Raw genomic sequence first — 22,829 nt, 5'->3', positions numbered from 1 at the left:
CCAACACAAAAGCACAAAAGCCATGCACACATACACGAAGCCTAAACACATGACGGACTATACTTGAAATATAACTAATTAATTAACCTAGATATTCAAGACACAAACTAGATTTCTATTCCAATTAATTAATCAAGGGATGGGTGGTTTGCGGTGGTTGCAGTGGGAATCGGATCTGTTGTTTTTGATGGCGTAGCAGCCCAAGGCGTAAATGGCGGTGACGAGCACAAGCACACATGCGTTGAATACGGTGAGACGCCTCCACTGGTTCCTTATGTTGGCCAGCACTCCTCCTTTGCATGAATTGCAATCGTAGCACAGTTTCTCCTTACTATTGTTCCAAGTGCTGCAATCAGTATTATTATTCGCTGCTGGACCCTTCTTTGGCACTTCCCAGAACGTAGCATTCTTCATTATGAATCCACAATACACTGGTGGCTTACAGCACCCAGCCTGAACAAATTAAATAACAAATTACAATAAACTCCTGGTACGAAATAATTTATTAAACAGTTTTTCTCTAGTTTAATTTCTTGCAAAAAAATTGTCCCAAGTATCATAAGATTTAATTTGTACAATGGAGCATTAATTGCTCCAAATTCAAACGATAAAACTAAGTAATTAATAACTATCACAAGAACTAATCTACCCTTTTCGTTTTTACCATACATATTTCTTGATGAAATTTAAGATTATGGTGTAATGAACCAAACATAATGTGACTTTTGAAGTAGCTTGTAAAGTAATTATTATAAAAAAAATTAACGAGTTTACCATATACTATATGATACTTTGTAATCATAGACTATGATGTAAATGCATATACAATGCTATTCTGAAATTAGTTAAGTTAATTAGAAAGAGATCAAGTAACAGAAAATCTGAAAATGTAAGATTAATTGGGTGAATAAAAAAGAGGTAAGAGAGAAACGTCACTAAATCGATCTCCCTTAATAACAAAAACTAAAAAAAAAATATTAATGATAAAGAAAAAGTAAGAGGAAACCTGGGTGGTAGAAAAGTGTTTGAAAATGAGAGAGTCGTTGTTGCGGCCACCGTTGAGGGCGAGGTTCTGGCAGACGTGGGCGTCCATCAAGCAACTCTTGACCTCGTCCCAGTTCTTGTTGTTAACCACGTAGCGCTGCAGCCAGTGAGAGAAATCGGCGACCCTGTACTCGCCGTAGCCCTTGCCGGAAACCCGCTGGCCCACCTTCCTGTTGGTAACGAAGAGCGCGAACACGGTGAAGAACGCCAGCCCCACGATCACCATGAACGTCACCAACAGGTACGCGTAGAGCGCCCCGTTCACGCGGCACAGCGACCCCACGATTCCCAAGGCCGAGACCAGCACCACGAAGATTCCACCCACGAGGAGCGGCACCTGCAGCACCTTCTGGCAGTCGGAGCCGCCGCGGACGTGGATGTATGCGGAGGAGCCCACGGCGGCGATGCCCAGCAGAAGGGATAGCACGTTGAGGGCTCCGACCACAGTGTTGCTTATGCGGAACATGCTCACGACTTACGGTGTTGTTTACTTGCGTTAACGAGCGAGGATATGATAGAGGAGACAAACGAAGAATGTTGCATGAGAGAAGAGAAGAGGTCGTTGTGGATGGAATAGTAACTGTTTTATAAGTGGGAACAAAGCGGTTAAGTGTAACTGCGTGTGAGGGTTCAATTATTCACGGAAATGCCATCCATGTGGCATATTCTGGATAAACCACGTAAGCATTCATCAGTTAACTTTATGACTCCTCCTAAATTGACCACTGCGTTGGGTTGGGACAGTTTCTCGATAGTCTCCACATACTTGAAACAACCTAACAACCTACGGGCTTTCTTTGTTTTTTTTTTTTTTTTTATTATTATTAGTAACGACGAGTGTTTCTTAATTAGAGGCGGACGCAGAAAAAATAATAATTAGGAGATTAAATATAATTTAGATATTTTTTTAATAAAAAATTACATTAATTATTTATTTCATAAAATAATCAAGTAAATTTTTAATCATGTCTACTATAACTTAATATTTAATTTATTTTTCTAAAGTTTATATAATCATGCAAAGAAATAGATACGAAAGAAAATTGAAATAACATTAGATAAATTTTTTTATTAAAAGGTAGTTTTTACATGTTAGGTCCCTAATATATTTTAAATTCTAAATTTATCTTTAAGTATTTAAATATATTAATTGTCATTATCTTTATTCTTTATTTTTCTTATCTTTTATCTCAAAATCTCTGATTTATTTTATCTTTTACTTTTTTATCTTTAAATCTTTTATCTCTTAAAATTTTTATCTTATTTCCTGCCTTTCTTTATTTTTTATTTTAAATTTTTTATCCTTCTTATCCATTACTTTCTTTAAATTTTACATCTACAATTCCGTGTCTCTTTTACTATTTTCTTACTTAAAAATTGGGATATACACCAACTCACTCAAGTATAAACAACAAAGTCTTGTAGATTAGACATTCGGACTTTTGAGTAACTTTACTAGTGACAATTTGGTGTATTTATCAATGAATTAACAAGTTTTTGGCACCATTGTCGATGACTTTATCTTTTGTACTTGTTTGCATATTCAAATTGTAAAGCAATCAATTTTTATCTTTTAACTTTTTATTTTTTATTTAAATTTTCAAGAGAAAAATATATTTTTCAATTTTTTTTATTTTTTTTACAAAAAAAAATATTGTGAGTCCATGCTTGCATAGTGGAACCTTAGAAGAACTTGACTTATGGAATATATTTTTAGTGGTATGCTTAGGAATCAAAGGCTTCTTAGTAACCAATTAAAGAGGTTGTTTGAATATGTTGAAATCATTCAATTAGGGGTCAGCCACCCACAATCGGTAAATTGAGATTTTTGTCAAGGAGAGCATTTCAATGATAGTTGTCATCTCTACTCCATGAAAAATTCTCGATGGGAGAAAGAGTTACACCATTATAATCAATATGAAGAAGAAAGACTTAAAAATCTTGAGGATGTGTTGATGCAATTCATGGAAACATCTCAAGCTAACTTCAAAGCCAATCAACACGCAATTCACAAAATCTGGAGATTCAAGTTGGTAAGCTAGCAAAATAAGTGGTTGAATTACCCTTTTTAGTCACATGGGAAAAAACTTTGTAGAGGTTAAATCTCATGAGGAAAGTCTTGTAGAAGAGTATGCTTCAAAAGAAAAAGAAGAAAAAGGTGAGGAGAGAACACAACAATAATGAGAGAAGTGCTCACAAGTAAAAATTCAACAAGAAAATATTTTCTAAGTCAATATCCCTCCTCGTCAACTTATTGACAAGGAAGAAAGGTATGGAGAATGTGATAAATCTTTAAGTATCATTCTCTTTTTGATCACCAACACTTCTGTTGCAATGACATGGAAGACATTTCCGGGATACATGAGTTTCATGGAGTCTTTGGCTAAGGACGAAAGTGCAAGGAAAATGTGTTCTATGCGACCTTCATGTCACCTTGAAGGTATCTGACCCGTCAAGCTAATGACGTTAGAGAAGCGCTTATTAGGAGACAATCCAAGATTCACTTATTCACAGAAATGTCATCCATGTGGCATATTCTGGATAAACCATGTAAGCATTGATCAATTAACTTTATGACTCCTTTTAGGTTCACTGTTACGTTGGGTTGGAATAATTACTCGATCGCCCCCACATACTTGAAATAATGTACGGGCTTTCTTGGTTTTATTTATTTATTAGAGATGATGAGTGCTTCTTAATTAGGGGCGAACCCAGAAAGAAGTTAATTGAGAGATTAAATATAATTTAGATATTTTTTAATAAAAAATTACATCAATTATTAGTTTTATAAAATAATCAAGTAAGTTTTTAAAAATGTCTAGTATAACTTAATATTTAATTTCATAAATTCAAAACTAATAATCACAAGAATAATAAATATGAGATAAGAAAAATAAAAATAATATATAAATAATAGTTATAAAAAAGGAGAATATATAATCATTAGTATGTCTCAAAATTAAAGTTTTTAAATTCTTATGTAGTATAAATTTTATCTCGTTGACAAAAATTAATTATAAATAACATAAAATTTCTCAAATCAACTGTAACCAAATCAATTTAAAAAAGGATAATAATATCATTTGGTTACATATGTTGATATTTATAACCTTTAAAATAATAACAATGCATATATAATAAAAAAATATTAACAAAGGAAATAGATAACATCAAATATTTTGTTTTTTAAAAAAACACATGTAATTATTTCAATGAGAATACTATAAAAGAACATTAATATTTTAAAAAAAATAGTATATATGTCTAAAAAGAAGAAAAAATATCATTATTTTTGTAATGAATACAACAAAAAGGGAATAAAGTATTATGCCAAGATATACAATAAATAAATAATAAATACTATTATTTCTATAATCGAAGTCATTATATAAAAACAATTAATTTAATAAAAAATATTATATACATATATATATATATATTAAAATAGAATTAAAAAAATCAACATACTCCCATCCCAATTGTTATTAGTTAAAGAAAATAAAATTTCAGACATGATTAAAATCCCTTACAATGACACTAATTCTTTGTTCTCTTTAATTTTTCATTTTTTTTCTTCACTTTTTCATCTTTCTATTTCTGACTACAGAAAATAATTATATTTGAAAATTGAATATCTAAATATTTCTTTAATATTTATTATTTTTGAATTTTTTTTATCACATTATATTACATCTTTTTCTTCTTATGTCTTCGATGTCTATTGATATAATGGTTTTCATTTTCCTTTAAACGTACACCTTGGCAGGAAAGAGAGAAGAAGAATTATTCATAGAAATAAAAGAAAAAGAAATATAAGTATATATTGTAATAAAAAAAAGGAGATATAAAGATAAATGATGAATTTTAGTGCCTTATAAAATAAATGATGAATCTTAGTGGATATTTAAATTATTGGGTGCTCAGATATAATTATTGAACAGAGAAATAGAAGAAAAGACGGGAACATGCTGATCATCGAAGATTTCATCTTAATAATTATAAATTTTAGTAATATTTTGGAAACCTATTAAAAACTTAAAGTATAATTTTTTTCTCTTTTCAGTTTTTATTTTATTTTAAAAATTATTTTGTAAAACAATTTTTAGTGTTAAACAATTAATTTCTAATTTAAAAATGTATTATATTTTTTCTAAAATAAAATTTAAAATAAGAGTTTTAAAAGCTGAAATTTAGAAATAGGTAAGAGATACTTTTTTTTTTCTTTATTTACAATGAGTTCTGTCCTAACTCTTGATCAAGCAAGACTCTGTGCAGTGCCTCTTCTACTTTTAAATTTCAATATATTTGCTTCTTACATCTCTACGATACTGCCATTAACTGAAAATTCAATTTCCCGTGTCTTCATCTTGTTTCCGAAAAAGAAACACATAGAAAAGGAAAACAATGTCAGTGTTGGGTTTTTAATTCTAGTGAGAAATCAAACAAAATTTCCACTATTTCAATTTTTAAATCAATTAATCGTAAACAATAATCTTGAAGTAAATAAGAGAAGATAGATAGATAAATAATATAAAATCGATGGCAAGATTGATGAGATACCAAGAATGAATGAGTTTTATTATTAAAATAGAAAAAGAGATTGGCAAATTGATCTCCTAGAGCACAAACTCCCCAATACAAATTCAGAAGAAATTGACCAAAGAGTGTCCCCTCCTTAACAGTTTGTCCTATATTTATAATTCTCTCTCAACCAACTCCCTAAAAGATAAAATCCTAAAGATAATATATGATAACATAATCCTAAACTAATAATAAATCCTAAAAATATATGTTGCGACAGAATTCAAATAACATAATCCTAAACTAAAGATAGATCCTAACGATAGGATATCAGATGACAGAATCCTAAATTATATGTGTTGATATATGAGTTGGGCTCTATCAAGGATCTATTTTTTACAAAATATTCTATTGATAAACTAAATATCTGATAAAAATAAAATAAGATAAGGAAATAGTCTCCTATAAACACTCTAAATCCCTTCGTCCTTCCTTCAGTATAACATGCCATTCTCAATTTCGAGTCTTCAAATTTTAAGAGGCAATATCACACAAACATGGCTATTGTAAGATTGATGAAGACAAGCAACAAGAAACGACACACTTATAATAATGGATCTTCTACGTCTCCTATAAAATCACTTCCAAAAGATTTGTTGGTAGAGGTGGTTGCAAGGGTAGCCTCTGATTCCATCGTTGATCTTCGCAATATGAAACAATGTTGCAAGGATTTTCTTGATGCTTCGGAAGATAATTACGTGTGGCAGCAAGTTTCTTTAGACAAGTTCCCATTAATGCGATGGCTTCCTAATGACAAAGCATCGTGCTTCTTAAAATGTTGTAGGGAGAGTGGAAATATTGAAAGTTTGTATAGAGAAGGATTGCTGAAATTCTTTAATTACCCAAACGGAAACATTAATGGTCTCGGAGACTTGAAAACGGCTGCTCTAAAGGGTCACATCGAAGCAAAATATGTATACGGTATGATCTTATTGTGTTCCCATGATGATGAATCGAGAAAACAAGGACTCGAGCATATGCGATTTTTAAGGAAGTTCAAGTGTATTATAAAATGCAGGAACAAGGTAAAACAATTGGTAGATGATTTATGGAAAGGTAATGGAATGCTAGTGCGCAATCAAACTCCTTTATGTCGTTCCAAGAAAACATGCAAGGGGTGGAGGGTTAAGAAAGGTGTTTGGTCATTTTTAGATGATGAAGATGATGATATTAATTTATGTGAATATTGTAGATGGGATTATGAGATAGATTTTTTTTATCAATTATTCGATGTTTATTAGTTATATTCTCTTCAAATCATTGTATTGATTACAATGCAAGTTTATTACAGTAAAATTGTGATGATATTAGATATTTTATTCGAGGAACGTTATATGTTTAAGTATTTACGATAACTGTACTTTTTAGCAATATTTTGAGAGGGTAGATATCGACAATGACAACTTAGTTATCGCAGTTTGTTAATTTTTTAATTTTTTTTAAAAGATTTTCATACATATATATATATATATATATATATGTATATATATATATATGTATATATATTTAAATGCAGTCACTCTAAGCCTGTTGTTCTATTCTGTTATGTTTTTCAAAACGTTTCACATTTGGAGTGAGGTTTAAGAATCCATCTCCCCGGGACATGAAAATTATCCTGAGCCCATAAGATAAGACTGGTAAATAAGGTAAGATAGAATTTATCATAAAGATTAATTGGTAAAATAAGATTAATCGGATCTATTTTAGTCATCGGAAACGAAATATTAGTGGCCTTTGGAACTTGAGATGGCTACTCAAAAGGGTCCAATAGAAGCAAAATATGTGTATGGTATGATCTTATTGTGCTCCCTAGATGATGATTTGAGAAAACATGGTTCGAGCATATGTGATTTTTAAGAGAGTCCCAAGTGTATGCAAGAATAAGGTGGATCAATTAGTAAAATGTTTAATGGAATGCTGGTGCGCAATGAGATCCCTTTATGTTGTTGCAAGAGCACATGCAAGAGGTGAAGTGTTAAGAAAGGTCACATTTCTAGACGATGAAGATGATGATACTGATTTATGTGAATATCGTAGATGGGATCATGAGTTAGATTATTTTTACCGGTTATCATTGTTAATTTCAATGCAAGTTAATTACGAATTTTGACATTCCATATCTGTCTATTAATTTAATAATTTTTTAATTACGGGCTATTACAGGTCATTTTGGTTACTGTGCTAACAAACTCCATTTATAATAAATATGTTTTTATTTATATAAATTAATGTTGTTTATTTTTTATTCCAGTAAATTTATTTTTATAATTTTACTTCTTATAAGTTTGGACTATTTTAATTTTAATTTCAGTAAGATATTTTGTTATTTTTAGTTCCGTTAATTTTTTAATTTTTCTAAGTTTGGTTTTTACAAACACAAACTTATGAAAATTATAAATGTAAAAAATTAAAATTTTAAAGAAATTAAAATTTGAAAAACACAATTTTAAAAGGATTAAAACTGAAAAAAACTTAAATAATTAAAATTGAAAAACATAAACCTATAGAAACTAAAATTAGAGCTAGACAGATTGGACTCACGGGCCACTCCCAAATCCTACATGATATATGGACCATTATAGTTTGAGCCCATTCAAATTATGAATTTTTTAGCCCGATTCGTTTAACCTGAGGATTAAACGGATTTTAGTTACGGTTTTGTGAATCTCTACATGCTTTTTATATTTTAATATAAAAATATAATATTAATAAATAAGAAATATAAACAAAGTAAACAAAATTATTTTTTATATAGTTCAATGATTGATGAATAATGATATAATAGATTAATTAAATATGACGTAGAAAAATATTTTTTAGGTAATTTAAGATGTAAATTATTTTTTATCATTTTGGGTAAAAAAATTTTATTAGAAAATTTATAATTAGTTTTTAAAACGAGTCAAATTTATATTTTCAAATTTAATTTTCTATTTACTTTTTTTGTAATTTTTTTTATCAAATGCGAGGGGGGTGCGGAATAAAAAAAATGAATGCGTTAAGAATAAAAACTTCGCGGGATAAGTTTCATGAGTTGCGGGCTTTCTGGGTATGGATTTCGGGGGACAAATTTACCTAAATGCCCAATTCTAACTGAAATTAGAAAAAATAGAGACGAAAAATAAAAATAAAAATCGTAAATTTACCGGAACTAAAATCATATTTAAGCGTAAAAGAAAAAGACACGAGTCCTAACACGCAAAAGTCTTTGGCGGGAATGGAAGAGGGTGACAGTGAGGCCATTTTTGGTGCTCTTAATCTGAACCCGCAACTCTTCTGTAACGAAGTTCTCAACATTGTCGACGATGTGCTCGACGAAGCTTTCAATTTCTTCTACCAGTAACACTCCATTCCCTTTCTTCTTCTTCTTTTCTTTTTTCAATTTTTCTAAACATGGTTTTGGAAATTATACGACTCTGTGCTCGCGCGTGCCTTTTTTCAGGGACGCATCCACGAAGCTCAACATCGAAGGCACCCAAAGGTCCCAGGATCTGAAAAAGGTTAGTCTTTTTTAATTTTAATTTTTTTTTTGCACTGGACACAATAATTAGGGTAATTATTAATTAATTATAATGGTGTGTTGTGAAAGGGTGTTGATTGCGTTCGGCTGAATGTTCAATCTGTTTTGGACAAACAACTTGCTGCTTGGGAGAGTTACATCCTCCGTCACTGTTTTGCTCTTCCCCAAGGTTTTCGTATGCCAAACACCGTATGTTATGTTATACTCTAATTGCTTCTTAACTCATCTCGTTTTTGTGTTGTGTTGTCTTCATAACCTATCTGCTTTACCTAACTTATCACTGTTACTGTGTCTTAAGCATTGTTGGTGTGATATTTTTATTTTTTTGATCAGGCAAATGTTAGCAATTATTATGTTATGCTAGTGGTGGAATTCAAAGCCATGACCAGTATCGCCTCAACCCCTATGTTAGTTGTTGATGTTGACCTTTATAGCATTTGTGTTCGAGATATTGCAATAGACGATGATGAAATTCCTGTCAGATTTATACGGTGCCAGGACACAGGACCTCTGTGACTTTGTTATTATAGTATTAATAACTTAATATGATCAAGGATCCTATATGCCTTCTTTGAGATTGATGTATGAAATTAATATTATATGCACCATAGAGGAGTAGGATGCTGAGAAGATGACATAACTACTTATGCGGCATTGACTATGGTGGATGTCTCTTTTGAAGTGCATACCAAAAAACCAGACTTCTAAATCCTAAATGCATGATACATAGGAAAGATATCATAATGCTCAAGAAACTTGTTCTGTATTATTTCATGCTGTTTTGACGCATAATTTTTTTCTCTCTCTTGCCAAGTATATATGCAATTTAATATGACAAGTATATGTTTTAGTTGAGAAATATTGTTTCCTTAGTTGATTATTTGACCTTGGAAGAACTTCCAGGATGAATCAAATGAGAATGCCCTAGATCCAGGTGCTCCTTTTGATCCAGATATAGATGCCCAGTTAGATTCATTGAGAGAAAAACTAATTGAGGTAATAACAATGCTGATTGCTAAATTCTCTCTTGCAGAATTGATACTATTGTTGCTTCTCATTTAATTTATCTTGATACTGATTATGTTGTCAGGTGGGGAAGGAGTCTGAAATGCTTAATCAAGAAATGCAAGCATTAGAAAGAAAGTCTGCTGTCAATGTGGCTGGACATATCAATGAAGCTGTACAATTATATGAGCAAAATTCTATGCATGAGGTGTTTCAGGGTAATTAAAGAGCTCCTCACCATCTTCTTGCTCATATTTTGACCTTCAATATATACAATCCTGTTTCACTGAACATATTTTGATAGCAAACGTATGCTTTCAATTATAATTAAGCACGGGATACTCCAATTTCAAACTGTATCTGTGTGTTTCAATTTCAACACCTGTGTGTTGCTTTTTATGTTCAGTTTGATGAGGCAAAAGAACATTGAATACTTAGAATAACAGTTTAGTTAGAATGTGATTTGATTATTTATAAATTCTTTTTTAGGAGTCTTCGAGGAAAGGTGGTTTCTTCTTTTGTTTTGTTCGGTTACATACGTCATTTTGTCAAATGATGTACGTCCATGACAACGTCTGTCTTTTTATTCTGAGTTTTATGCATCATTTCTTATCTTATGGAATTTTACATAACATGCTTAAGCAAAGTTACTTTATTTCCTAATAGCTTCTTGAAAACAGCATCAAGTATTTAGGGGGCACCACACTAGGTGCCATGGATTGGGATGTTAAGCTCATGATCTAAAGGGAGACCTTAACCAAATAACGCCAGCAACATTTTCCTGGTGTTCTGCAATTTTTTTTGTAAACATAGGCAGGGAAAATTTTGTATTTTCTGGTTGAAATTATTGCCAAAATATAGCTGACATTATATGAAGTGTCTAAGTTGACATATCTTTAAATACACTATTGATTCCTATAGAGATTGTGACGACCGCCTCAGAACTTGGAGCAAAGATGGCAAAGCTAAACTCTAGCATGATTGAAGAGACTGACCAAACAAAAACTAAAAGGATTTACAGCACAGAAATGGATCTATCTGCTATAAATCCTGCTAAAGGTAACCAAAATACTCCTCATTGTAGTGCAACTTGCATTAACATTTGCTGGTTGAACTCATTAGTTCTGAATTGATCGTTCCTCTTTGCAGGCCTGTCAAACATGAAGTTAGACGATGTTGAAGAATTTGTAAGTGTTATGAAGAGTATGTGAACTTGTCTTTTTCATCAATCTAGTTGGACTGGACTTTGCCTGTTTCAACCCTTGTTGTACACTCTAGTCTTTTCTTGTGCTGATTCGTTGGAATTTGCCCCTATAGCTGAAAAGATTGTGGGCAATTTCATGAATCTTAGAATTACCTACAAATTTAATTACGAAACTGAATGTGTGTGATTTATAGTGTATACTAAAAATATTCAGTGGTTACTAAATGAGTTTATGAAGCAGAACTTTCTGTTGCTCATTCTAAATGCATAGTGTTCCAGTTCCTCTAGCAGTGAGTTGCTGGGCTCTGAATAAAGCTGTGCGGTTAGTGAAGTATATTAGTCCAGCAACGGGCTAAAAAGCGTAAAATCATCAAGCATATAAGGATATCAAAGAATGATCACAAAAGTCATTTTGTAACAAGTGTCCAAACTATTTTAAAAAAAAAAACTTAAATATATTTTTGATATATGTGATATACTTTTTTTTTTTTCAATTTCCTACCTATTTATTTATTTTATTACTTAATATTTTTAAATTTTTACTTTCGATACATGTAATTAGTTTAGTTCTACTAAGTGATAGATATAATATTATGTTATTCTGTCACATTATCACTTAATTAATAATGTTATACTTTATTAGTTTGTTATGTTATCACATAATAGATTAACGTAGACGTAGATACAAGTAAAAGTTTAAAAATATCATATAGTAAAATAAAATAAAATAAGTTTAAGCAGGAAATTGAAAAATAAATATATTATAGGAATTTGTTTCTAGTGTTTCTTTCTAGTGATCTACATTAATAATATTCTTGATAAAAAAAACCTTTTAATGTAAAACACTAGAAAGCGGTATCATTTTTTTTTTTTTTTGAAAAAAAGAATTTGGCTCGTTAGCATCCTTACCATTTGACTTAACAAATTAAACAATGTAGATTTACTTTCAACAAAACATTAATACAATTATTATACTAGTGGCACGCTTAGTTTAAAAACTTCTAATTACCGGGGCTATAAAAAAACATTTAATTACCCTATAAACCATAACATCTTTTAAGGACAACGTTTAAGTTTTGACATGTCAACAAAGATTGATCAAATATAAAACATCCAAGAGTAAAAAAAAAAAAAAAACAAGGATGACAAACTACCGCAGAAGTAGACACGGCTGGTGACTCACTTTTGTATTGACAAAATTTTCAAACGAATAAATATCCTTGCTGTCTTGGTTTTAAGGCCAAAATCAACTGTTTTAAAAAAATAACTATAATTTATGGTCGAGATTATCCCTACTAACCAATTCGTAGCTTATGATGTTCTAAACATTTAACAACGGAGAGAAACTTAGGAAAATGATACAGGTATATAATTAACTAAACACTCTAATTTAGGGCATATTAGTAACATTCCGGTCCCGAGCTAGTGTAGTTCTAAGTTCCACGAAGTGTTTTGATTCCTATATAGTCACTCAAGCAGTTGAACATCTTGATTCCCCAGTTTGATGAATAAATATATTCAAAAGGGCGAATGGGACAAATGGGGTTACCTACAGGGAAATGAAATCAATATCAGCCTAACCAAAATTACCTTAGGAAGGAGATAATGTCAGGGAAAGAAAGGTGAATGACACGAGAAACAGCATGGAAAAAATACAAACTGCACCATCACAGACTGACACTAAGAAAGTTTTTGATGGATACACTTACCAACTGATACAGATCTTTATAGGAAACTTTCGATGTTAAGTTCAACAAAGGAGCAGGGATCGGGAATGTCAAAGTTGTTTAATACCTGAAAGTATAACAAGCACAATTATTACATACGTGTATTATATGACTCCAAGAGTACTTCGTTTTGAAAGAATAAAATACAAGATATTTTATGGAAAATCACAGGAAGAAAACAGTGCCAGGTTCGTGTGGAACAGATAATTTATTGCTAGTAAGAAACAACCACTCGACAAAAATATGGAACACTAAATTTCCATTCTCCAAATCCCTATTTAGCAATCATTTTACGCATACAATAAATACCCCTATTACATATAGGTTTTGACTACAGCGAAAATATTAAAAGAACAGAGGAATTGCAAAATTATGTGCTAACAAATGGCCATATTAAAACAAGCAGACATAATTTCAGGGATCAAAAGTACCTCAGGATGAACAATGCCAAAAGTGCCAATATGCTTTCCTTTGTAAATGATTCTAGCTTGTCTACCAGCAAGAAACTCAGGCTCCTTCAATAGGCAAATGAGTTCATACACAAATTATCAGAAGCAGAGTGAGTCTTCCTTGCAAAAAAAGGACAATATAAAATACAGAAAACTTCGATGCAGTGTTATACACTTACATCTGACCGCTCAATATAATAACCTGATTTATCACCAGGTGAAACAAAGGGAACCCCATTCTTTTCCATTACTCTGTCGACCAAGCCATGAATTATCTGCATATCATTGGATAAACATTAAAACAAATCATCGAATTATTTTTACCATGCATAGAAATAATAAGTTCTAACTGTGAAGAGTAGTGATATTTATTTTCGATATCAATTTTTGTTGCGAATAAAGCCAGTTTAAATTCTAATCTCTTCTGGAGCTCTGATCAATCATAATGATAGGGATACATCAAATCAAATACAGAACATTTAACAACTTAAATTCAAGGAGCAAAGAACCAAATGAAGTGCCATGAACTCATTATTTAGTGTACCTCAAATCCAGCATTAGCACCACAGTACAGAGCAGCAAGTTGGCGAAGATTTTTTGCACCAACATCTCTTTGTTCATCCAAAACTGCTATATCACCAACTTCAAAAATCTGAAACAATTTTATAATAGAAATGTATTCTTACAAACTAGCAACAAAGTAGTAGGAAAAAAAAATAGAAATGTATTAAATCAGAGAAAGAGTTAACAATAATTTTGAAGTTTGAATCTTTCTTTAGAAGAGACTAGGCATTTAAATATTTTTGTAATTTTATGAATTGCATATGTTAATTAATTATCAACTCATTTGAGGAGAAAAAATAGACTACCTTAATTACCAATTGATCGCTGGACTAAGGCAACTTAGAGCCAATAAAAAAATTGTATTTGGCAGCAGACTTGCAAGGTAATATACTAATATCGTAATTTTTCTTCAACACAGAAAGTTGACACTCCCATGATTTATGCATGAGTAAATACACACCAACAATTTATACAAAATGTGCCAAATAGAAGCAAAATCAAAATAATTTCGGCAACAACATTGAATATCAAATGCGGGGTAAAATTTGTCAAGCAATACCAGTCAAATTCACATACTTTTTAACTCTCAAGTATTTTCATTTATAATATTCAAATTCATAGACTTGACATGTCCAATGGATCAAAAGTCCAAAAGGACTAAGCCTACACAGGAACTCCCACCATTGGGGTTCGGGAGGAACAGATAGAAGACTTTGAAGGTTGTAACTAGTCCAAGAGATATATTATCGGATGGGTGGACAACCTATTCATGGCAAACCACGTAATATAATGGGTTAATTTGTCCAATGGCATAGACACATCATGATTCATGTAATGTTGATAAATAACTGTTACAGAGCCACTATAACGCTATAACATGACGTTTTTTGACCCCTCTGCCATAGGCAATTTGGGAAGAGAGGCCTGCTAGAGTGGCACAATAGGCCACAATGAAATGTTTAGATGGCGGAATTTCTGTGATATTCCTCCACCTGCCATAGATAACCTTGGATTCACATTAACAAAGCATGCTCAATGTTATCTCTAATCATAGAATGATAACAATGTGAAAATTACATAATGATTTGGACAATAATTTTCAAAACAGATTCATAGAATGCAACATTAAAAGGATATAACTAAAATCAACAATAAAAAGATCAATCACCCAAAGGAAGAACTGAAAAGGATATAATTTACTATAACTAGGACTGAAATTCCATGTGGTTATTGAAAAGACTTGTGAGAAAAAGATCAATCACCCAAAGGAAGAACTGAAAAGGTACCTTTATGGGCTTTGGATGATCCTTGTTGTGAGCAACAGTTTTCAAAATGCCAGGCATAAGACTAGTCCGCACAGCCTGAGTACATGTTAAATTTTAAAATTAAATTATATGAATTCAAGTAAAAAAATAAAGGGGAGAATATCACTATATCATTTTTATCCTAGTTAAAATTTTTAAAGAGCAGACAGAAAAAAAAATAAAGGTGAAACTTCAGCAAGCTGGGAATGCACAACTTCAGATTGCAATTCAATACTGGGAACATAATCCCTTGTCCATGCAGCATAAAGACAAAAAAAGGAAAATAAAACCGTCTGATATAATGAGAAAAGATGATAAGTAAGCTTTGTCAAATTGATTTCTAGATGGAAGTCTGGATGCATCAGCACTGCTATCAGTTGCATGCTGTGACATGCTATTATTTTTTATTTCAATTTTTAAATAGAATTTAGCACGATTAGTGTATCTAAGTATAATTTCCTTTTCCAGTTTACTGAAAATACGCATGCATAAAAACAACAGTACCAAGATCATGACAATAAATGAACCACTTCATGAACCAAAATAAATAAACATTAATATAAATAAAAGCTATCAGAACTCAGAAGAATTACACAAATGAAATAGTAAAACTTGAAAGGATGACAAGGAAGAATAAAACCCGCTTACAAGAACTATGCAATAAAAAGAAAAGAAAAAGAAAGGCTCTTTAAGCCATGCAATTTTTTCATTGCAATTAAATAAAGTTTGTTATAAAGCTTAACATTGTCATCGATAAAGGAAGATAAAGTGTGTGAACCTCAAAGTCTGAAGACCTAGGGTTTCCAATAATAACTGCTTTAGATTTATCATCTTTGCGGTTAAGCATGGCAAAGTTTTCCTTTTTAGAGCAGAGTATAAATGTCAAGACCTCTGTGAAACCAATTAAAGCAACCTGAAAACAAGTTAGGAATAAAAGGATTCAGAATGATCAAAGATAACACAATGATAGACACATTTCAAGAAAAATTAAAGCATGAAATATTAACTAGCTTCAATCACAGGAGTAATGTGTTCTGTTATTTTGATTTATACCTCTTTTCTGATAAGATCACTGAGCTCATTCAGAGGAAGTAGAGTCAAGGAAGCAGCCAACCTCTTTGAGCCCTTATTATCTACTACTGCTTTATCCTTAATAGCATTGAATCCATAAGCAATTGCCACATCCTATAGATAAAAGAAAACAAGAATAAAAAAGGCATGCCTTGTCAGTGAAACATACACACAACGGCACAATAGATCCAATTCAAGAATGACAAAGCCTGTCACTATCAATACCTCCATAACATCACATGGGTGAAGAACATCACTTCTAGAAGGAGGTACAGATACCACAATGTTACACTGCTTATTATGAGATGCAGACTGCTTGGCATGCAATTGCATCCGATTTAAGTACTTAGTGACCTGAAGGAAGGTGGGAAGATTATCAAACGATAATTACAAGTTAAAATATTTGTTTCACTTGCTGTTAAAAACCTGAGAGCATTGAATCTTGTGTTAGAGACAAGCAACTGCAATATAAAGACAACTAACTAGATACAAATTAAGGAAATTTCACATGAACAAACGAATTAATCAACCACAGAAGTAAAATGGCTGCATAAAAGAAAGCAGTCACCTGGTAAAAGTATATAAAAAAAACTTGGTTGTTTAAATGCATACAGAAATTAAATCCTTAAGATAAATTAATATGGGTAAATTTACAATCACAATTAACATCTGGAAAGAACAGGGGCAGAAAGCTGTAAAAATTGCATTTTTTATTTTAACATGAATGTCTCAGATGTCAGATATTAAATATGTTAATAGTAAGCTTAAATGAGTTATCAATAGTCAATTTGCAAGTGCAGGAACACGCCACTCATATGAAGCAGCAAAATAATTACCTCTTCTGCCTCCAATGATACCCCAATCAATCCATTAATGTAAGATAGAGAAACTTCCATATTGTAGACAGATAAATCAGGGTATATGTTTGACTTGCCATCAGAAGAAATCACTTCAACTGGTTCAATGACAAATTTGTTTTCACAATATTCAGAGAAGGCTGTCACCTAAAGAAAAGACAAAATAGTCTGTCATCATCTAAACAATTGTACCACTTACAAAATGCAAATAGAAAAACATACAGCAAAACTCACTACTCTACCATTGTATTTAAAACAATCTTCGCCTTTGTCAGATCAGTTGCAGTACATTCAATAAATACATTCTTTGTCTCCAGAGTGATGGCTGAATGTGCACCATTAATAATTGGGGGTAAGGATAACACAGTTCTGTCAAAACATTATAGAATATTAATAGTTGAATTTAACAACAGCATGTAAGAAGAATATTAGAGCAAATTAAAGATCAAGAAACAGTTGTTTTCTGTTCATAAAACACACAAATAATAGACATTATACAAGGAGCAATAATTAAAAGCATTTCAGCAAGTTAACCTGATCAAAATGCATCTCGTTGAAGAAAACATGAAAGTTCTTTTCAGTTTATGCATCCATACAATGGCTAGAGTGTGCATGGGTGTGTCTGTTGTCATGAGTTAATATGAAAGTTTTGTTTAATAACTTCCAACACCTTCACATTGAATATAATATGAGTATATTTGATGCTCAAAATCTGCCAGTTAATTTTTATAAATTAGAATTTCAACCTATAAGATGCCTAAATATAACATTGAGACAGCTAACAGATCCATCACATAAAAAGTGTAATTTTTTTTATCATCATGCCAGAATTTTTATCCTTATTCTTTACATTCTCTAAGGTAGTGTTTGGTTTAAAGGGGTGAATTTGTGCTAAAAGTGAATTCAGCTGAATTGGGGGTGAAAGGGGTGAGGTGAGGATGTTTGGTGAGTGTGAAAGGGAGATGAAAGTTTCAGAAAAAAAAAATTGGTAGGACCCATGCCTTTAAACTTTCACCCCAAATTGAGATGAAATGGGATGAAAGAGACTACTCACGGGGGGCACAGGAGAACAACATTTCACTTGCCAAAATTGACCCTCTGTACACCCTCGTGGCTGTCAGGTTGCCTGCATCAATGATTATGATGTTAGAATGATCCATTATGTATCCATTGCATTGTTCAAATTTGGTCAAGTTGGTCTCATCAATTATACTTATAGAATAGTCGATTAGGTGGTCACTGATTCTCACACTTTGCTTTCTGGTGGCCTCAGATCAAGTTGCAAAATTGATTATGCAATTTACATTATCGACTTACAGCGTTCAATTAGTTAAAAAGGAAAAAAATTCTGTCGCACCTTAATGGGGTAAAATGGATATTTGCTCCATCTCTATTTCTTTTGCTCCATCTCTATTTTATTTACTTTTTCCTTTTATTTGCCGCATCTCTTTCATGCCAATCAAAGAACTTTATTTTATATTCTCTTTCATCCCTTTTCATCTCTCTCTAACAAACACACCTTAACTGAATTTTTTCTCTGCATATTTATAACTTCTAGCTGGAATTTAGCCTCAACTTTGAGGGTGAGCGTTGGCAGTTGGCAGTACAACTACTGCTTTGTGACCCTTGGAAACAGCTAGTTGGTTGGGAGTAACTCTACATACATCTACCCTCCCCAAATCTCCAACTTGGGAGCCTCATAGGGTTGCCATCTCCATCCGCATGTGATATTAACCAGAAATATAATACATATATATAATCTTATTTATTTTAATTATAATTGTTAAATTTAAATTTTTAAGACTACACAAATTATTCTGTACAAAATACATATGACCTAGAGAGTTGTACAAGACAACAGTATAATGCAAATGAGAGATAAAAGAATTCAAATCCTCATAACCAGAATAAATGAAAATAGCATCTTGGACAATATTATCCTATAGCATAACGCAAATGAGAGCTAACATTTCAAATCTTTGAAAATTTAAATATCAGGGTTCTATGAAAATATAATACCTCTTACTGTCATATATAACAGGGAAAACAGGAGAATCCTCAATTATATGCAAGAATTTCTTGAGTTTCAAATCTGACTGTCAAACAAATCAACAAGTATTCAGACATGTCTCAAAGAAAGCACATCCAAACAGAAAAAGTTAATCACGGATGAAACGGAAATATAATTGGGTTTCATGGCCTATAATAAATTGTAAGCCTACCTCCGCTACGTTTATAAATTATAATAACTTTTGATGTATACAGAAAGGAAAATATCACACAAAAACTCACTTTGTAGAACTCCATTAGCTCATCAGCCCTGAAGTTTCTTTCCTATCATGCCAAAAAAGTATAAAAAATACCAAAGATGAGCTTGGCAATTCACATTAAAAATTCAATCATGTGCTTTTGTACTAAAGGAGGTAGCACCTGATTTCAAACATTTGGTTACCAAGAAATTGAATATCATCAAAAAATCTTACCTGCTTTAATGGTGTAAAAGTTATACTTGAAGGTGGCAAAGCCTGGAAAATTACATAAGACTGAAGTCATTGATACTGAAGATGTAGCCATGCAGGGAATTAAGATAATTAAATTACACAATAAAATGGTCATTAACTATTAGGATCTTTCTTGTTAATTGGTTTTAGAAAAATTCAGGTGCACCATTTGGGTCATAAACAGCAGTAAATCACGTCAAGCAGCACTGTGCTTCCTTTGATACCAATAACTTCAAAGTCAAAGCACAGTGATGCATGTCCGACACAATCAACCGAAGTGCCCAGGCAACAACTTACTTTTCTAAGGAGCACTAGGCTGTAGGCTTCCCGCTTTCTTAAACATATTACCCAAATGTCTATCTAAATTCTAAAGTTGTAAGTTATCTATCCACAATTTAAATCATTTTGATTTTCATGCTTTGCAAGTCGATAAAAGAAATTAACCTCATAGGTGAAAGGGCCCTCCAATTTATCCAGATCATGAGTTCCAATGGCAACAAGAGTTCTTCGGCTGAAACATAGAAAAGAATGAAAACAAATTAACTGAAAATATATTCAGAAAATTTAATAATTTTGTGACATGAGATGACCAAAAGCAACATAAAGATAAACTGATGGAGAAAAAGGAAACATAAATTAGAAAAAGAACAGCATAATGTGGAAATAAAAGTAAACCAAAACCTACCAGCACAAGGGATTTTTCAATTTTTCTATGTAAGATGGCAAGGCACAAGATTCAAAGAATAATATACAATATATTAATCAAACTCATCTTAGAACACAGAGGATTTTTTTTATATCCTAAAAACTATACAACTATTTTATCAAAAACTCAGTAACAAGAAACACATTTGGACTGCATTCAAATTTGAAAGGCTATTTCTGGTTAGAAATTTAGAATTCAGAAACAAGTAGTATGCAGCTCAAAATGAATAAAGCAGCAAGTCAAATCACATTACCGACATATGTTTTGGTGAAGCTTGTCTTGCAGATCGATAAAGCTGCTGTATCTTACTTTATCAAAGGTTATACCTCTTAATACAGCACATACAACATATGGACGAATCAGAGAAGTCTACAATGATTCAAGATAAAAGAATCACGTCATTTTCCACTTAGCAAAGACCCACACCCATACTAAAAGTAAAAGGCACAAGCATGACATAAGTACCTCTGGCTTCACGTGCATTTTCTGTATTGCATCTTTACTGATGTTGGACAATCTGTAAGTGGGAATCTCCTGGAACTCACAGAAAACTCGGAGGGCTTGAGCAAGCCCTTCAAGGCACAGGAGGTCATATCTATGCAAAATAGATTATTTAAAAAAAAGTTAGAACCATTTTTTGCATTAAGGATAATGATGTCAGAAAAAATTATGAATGGAGACAAGGTCTAATACTGTGCTTTGAATGGTTATAAGTTACCACAGCATGTTTTATAATTCAGCGAATTTGCAATTTGCAATGAGAGAATGGTGTGCCACATCGTTCATTATGACTTTTGAAACTTTGTTTTTTACACAAACTGAGAACAAATGGTTGAACATTATTAAAAATATTTAATCATTTATATATCTAGCAGCAAGACAGATTAAACGTACAAGCACATTTTGTTCATTTCTATATGCAGCAAAAAAATATGAAGAATATCAAGGTACCTGTTGGCGGGAACTTCGATTTTGTAGATAACTTCTTCGTCCTCGTCAGCTTCTTCTTCATCCAAATGCTTCTCTTTTCTCACAATTGCCTTCTCCGTCGTCTGATACAATCACGCTGAATTGATCAGATGGTGCTGATAATAATAATAATTACTTTTTTTTAATACAAATTACTAATTTAAAGACAGTGGTTGAGGCTCCGTAGAGACGGTGAAGTGCTTACAACGTCGTCGAGCTCGATCCCGAAACTGAAGCACAAGTCTTCGAATTCCTCTTGCGCTGAAGAAGAACAAATAAAGCAACAACAAAATGACCGATTCAGTGAGATCCTTGTGAAAATTGATGGATAGCATAACAGATAGGTCATTGAGGAATGGAAGCTCACTGTAAGTCTTTCCTAGAGCAGCATACAGGCGATCACGCCCCACACTGACGGTAGGCATGGCGCCGTTTTGGTCTTGGAGTGAGTGAGTACAAGTGAAACCACGACGGAGAAAGAGATGTTCAGAATCCGATACTATTTGTCTTAGGTATTTATATGGGCCGTAGCATCTTAACGGGTCCATTAGACAAGGCCAAATATTTTAGGCCCAATGAGAGCCTGGGTAACATATGACTGAGTTTGGGCTATTTCTTTGTGCACTCACAATTTTCCTTACACACCCAACAAATTTTCGTTTTTCCCAAAATTACGCTGGCAAACTTACGGATTCGTAATCCACCAGCTTACAGATTGGGAATCCATATGTACATACAGATTACAGGATTACAGATTTTTTAAAAAAATTTGGTGCACTAATTTCTAATATATATTTAAGACACACGTAAATTTACATAATAAATTTTGTGATAATTAATTTTGGTGCATTAATTTTTAATGTATATTTAATGCACATGTAAATTTATATAATATATTTTATGATAATTAATTTTGGTGCATTGAATATAATAGAATGAAATTAATTGTCATAAAATTTATTATATAAATATACATGTGCATTAAATATACATTAAAATTTCCAGTGTTATATATAATGACATTAATTAATTTATAGCATAATTGACCTATTAACTCATTTGATTAGAGCATTATGTTAATAATTTGAAATTTTAGTTAGATTTGGATGACTCCAAACCTATGTGACATTTTTTATTTCAATTTTAAAATATAATTTCTGAAGGTTAAAAACTATCATAATTTATATAAAAAAATCAAAAGACTATTTCTAGCAATTAAAAACTACCACAAAATGAAACCCATTTTCTCAGGCAAGAAAACCGCCATGTAGGTTCCAACTCGTTCAAACCTAACTCTAGGTAAAAAAGTAACACAACTTGGACAAAA

General features: G+C 31.9%; 3 protein-coding genes across 4 annotated transcripts; 1 reads left to right on the top strand and 2 right to left on the bottom strand.

The window, feature by feature from the left end:
• On the bottom strand, positions 1-6,357 carry LOC114393519 (tetraspanin-11-like). Its single transcript, XM_028354873.1, has 3 exons — positions 6,324-6,357; positions 1,007-1,518; positions 1-453 (listed from the first exon to the last, which is right to left on the bottom strand). The coding sequence occupies exons 1-3, from the start codon at positions 6,355-6,357 to the stop codon at positions 133-135; spliced, it is 867 nt and encodes a 288-aa protein (XP_028210674.1). The 3' UTR covers positions 1-132.
• A 2,445-nt stretch (positions 6,358-8,802) lies between these two features.
• LOC114392500 (protein MIS12 homolog) lies at positions 8,803-11,618 on the top strand. The gene is made up of 7 exons (XM_028353661.1): positions 8,803-8,964; positions 9,068-9,125; positions 9,215-9,334; positions 10,049-10,141; positions 10,236-10,368; positions 11,072-11,209; positions 11,300-11,618. Exons 1-7 carry the CDS (start codon positions 8,843-8,845, stop codon positions 11,359-11,361), a joined length of 726 nt encoding a protein of 241 aa, XP_028209462.1. The 5' UTR covers positions 8,803-8,842; the 3' UTR covers positions 11,362-11,618.
• Positions 11,619-12,497: 879 nt separating this feature from the next.
• Positions 12,498-21,986, bottom strand: LOC114393818 (phenylalanine--tRNA ligase beta subunit, cytoplasmic-like). Of its 2 annotated transcripts, XM_028355276.1 has the most exons (20): positions 21,870-21,986; positions 21,708-21,763; positions 21,485-21,585; positions 20,999-21,128; positions 20,787-20,902; positions 20,272-20,338; positions 19,810-19,851; positions 19,619-19,660; positions 19,346-19,422; positions 17,569-17,695; positions 17,306-17,473; positions 16,695-16,823; positions 16,452-16,583; positions 16,177-16,311; positions 15,381-15,455; positions 14,075-14,182; positions 13,710-13,805; positions 13,513-13,596; positions 13,064-13,148; positions 12,498-12,903 (listed from the first exon to the last, which is right to left on the bottom strand). In XM_028355276.1, exons 1-19 carry the CDS (start codon positions 21,925-21,927, stop codon positions 13,080-13,082), a joined length of 1,812 nt encoding a protein of 603 aa, XP_028211077.1. In that variant the 5' UTR covers positions 21,928-21,986; the 3' UTR covers positions 12,498-12,903; positions 13,064-13,079. The 2 variants fall into 2 exon arrangements, 1 of the variants encoding a protein (XP_028211077.1); XR_003662610.1 differs by lacking the exon at positions 12,498-12,903 and having other exon boundaries at positions 13,130-13,148; positions 13,733-13,805.
• Between the last annotated feature and the right edge of the window lie 843 nt (positions 21,987-22,829).

Source organism: Glycine soja, chromosome 17 (assembly GCF_004193775.1).
Source record: "Glycine soja cultivar W05 chromosome 17, ASM419377v2, whole genome shotgun sequence".
In the NCBI taxonomy this organism is placed as follows: domain Eukaryota; kingdom Viridiplantae; phylum Streptophyta; class Magnoliopsida; order Fabales; family Fabaceae; genus Glycine; species Glycine soja.
This window is presented reverse-complemented; position numbering and strand designations above follow the sequence as displayed.